Raw genomic sequence first — 2,117 nt, 5'->3', positions numbered from 1 at the left:
ATATGAGATGTTGAATAATTTACTTAAAATGAGAGAGATAATAGAAGCACTATATATTTTGAAAAGTCTGAAATTCCAGATATATCTTGGGATTTCGTTGTAAATTTTGTAACTGCCTTTACCCCATTGGCTATTTGTACTAAACATATGCAAATAGAGCAGTACGTAATTGGTGATTTTTATAGAGATTGGTTATGTGGCGAGATAGAGTTAGAGGAATTAGTAACAAAAACACCATACGCATCACATTTACATGAATCAATGCAAAAAAGGAAACAAATATTTATGGATAGTGATGCATTCCAAGTCGCGCTTTATCTTGATCCCCGTTTTAATTTTGAAAATTCAACTATGCTGTCTGAAAATCAAAAATCAACAGCTGTGGTGCAAATATACTTATATTTATATTTATAAAAATTATTGTATTTTTGAAAATTATTGTTCATTAAACAAATTTTAATTTAATATCTTATATTTTTCATAGGCGTATCTCACAGCAACTTTTGAAAGGTTAACAAAATTGGAGGACTTACGGAAAGTAGGAAATGAACCAGATTCTCCAAATATCTCATCTGATATGATGTTTGAGTTTCCTACTACTTCTGCAGCACCTTATTCAAAATTGCAGTAGCGAGTGATGGCAAATATAACAGCTAACACCGAAACAAATCGCACCTTTAAACAAAAGCTCATAGCACTTGCCAGCCAAAAAGGTGTTCCTCTTGATACTGACATTTTAAGCTATTGGAAAACGTCAAACAATTATAAGGAGATTAAAAAAGTTGCAGCAGTTACATTAGCTGTTCCAGCTACACAAGTATCGGTGGAAGGAGCTTTTAGCGCACTTTCTCTAGTTTTAACTAAATTAAGATCTAGATTAAGTAATAGTACAATAAACAACTTACTAATAACTAAATTAAATTTTCAAGAGCTTAACTCCAAAAATATGTGCTTAAATATTTCTGATAATAATATTTTATAAATTTGTTTTTCAAATTCAAATTATTGTTTCATTATATTGTTTAAATATAAATAATAATAAGCTAACTTAATTTCAAATTATGTATTTTCACATATAACTAACAAATCGCTTTTTATTAAACAGATGAGGTCGTGAACTCTCGGCTCGTGAGACCTCATGAGCAGCTCTTCAATATGAGCAACTTGAAGGCTCACGCTGGTGAGCAGCTCTTTAATATGAGCCAATTTTGGACTCACATAAGAATTGGCTCTTGCTCATGAGCCTGAGCTGCTCATGAGTGAGCAAATACGAACCTTGGCCATAATACTGATGAATGTTAATATGGGATGTCTATTGCTAATAGATTGTAGAAAAGCTTCTATTGCTGATAGACAGAATCGAATTTTGGTATTGTAAACTGCTATACGACAGAAAATCTTCTGTCAGCAATCGATAAATTTGTCTATTGCATTTAAGCAGAAAGAATTCTATGAATCAGATTATGACGCACGAATCTTTCAAACCCTAAAACAACTTATCCCTTAAACATATCCTTAAAAACAGTGACAAAACACATACAATGTGCATTTATCGTTGTGAACGACCGACGACGACCCGACCGTCAGTGGTTTAAAGGACTACATAATAAAAAAATTATAAAAAAGGTAAAAGTGAATAAGTGAAATAATAAAATTGTGAACAAACAAACAAAGTGACTAACGCAGGTAATAATATAAAAAATCATTGATAGAGACAATAAATGTATATAAGTAACATAATCGTATTAATCCGCCCTTGCCTTTAAGCAATAATTATAAACTGCTTCTATAAATTTGGAGAAACGGTTTGATGGCATGATCAACTCATCGTCCTTTAAATTGTTGCTACTTGTTTACTCTAAATTTATAGAAACGGTAAAGTAGCATGTTTTTCAAAACTAATGTATTATTTTTGTATAATGAAATAAGAAATAAAGACTTTAATTTCAACAATCGTGCTGAAAACACGTATTTTATAGTAAATACCTTACTTATAAAGTATACCTAACCTTAACTTCAAAAAGTTAAAAAACAATTAAAAATTGATAGAAACAAGTAAATATTACAAGTGTTTTTAATTATTGTGATAGAAACAAGAAATAGTGCGGCAAGACAAA

At 30.5% G+C, this 2,117-nt stretch overlaps 1 protein-coding gene across 1 annotated transcript; it reads left to right on the top strand.

Annotated features, from left to right (window-relative positions):
- Positions 1-50: 50 nt before the first annotated feature.
- On the top strand, positions 51-970 carry LOC119663946 (the record flags this gene model as incomplete). The annotated part of the gene is made up of 3 exons (XM_038073535.1): positions 51-393; positions 485-538; positions 632-970. Coding segments are annotated over exons 1-3 (639 nt in total), but the record flags the coding sequence as incomplete, so codon positions are not given.
- Positions 971-2,117: the final 1,147 nt, after the last annotated feature.

This window comes from Teleopsis dalmanni, unplaced genomic scaffold, assembly GCF_002237135.1.
Source record: "Teleopsis dalmanni isolate 2A unplaced genomic scaffold, ASM223713v2 unscaffolded_contig_1151, whole genome shotgun sequence".
Lineage (NCBI taxonomy): Eukaryota > Metazoa > Arthropoda > Insecta > Diptera > Diopsidae > Teleopsis > Teleopsis dalmanni.
This window is presented reverse-complemented; position numbering and strand designations above follow the sequence as displayed.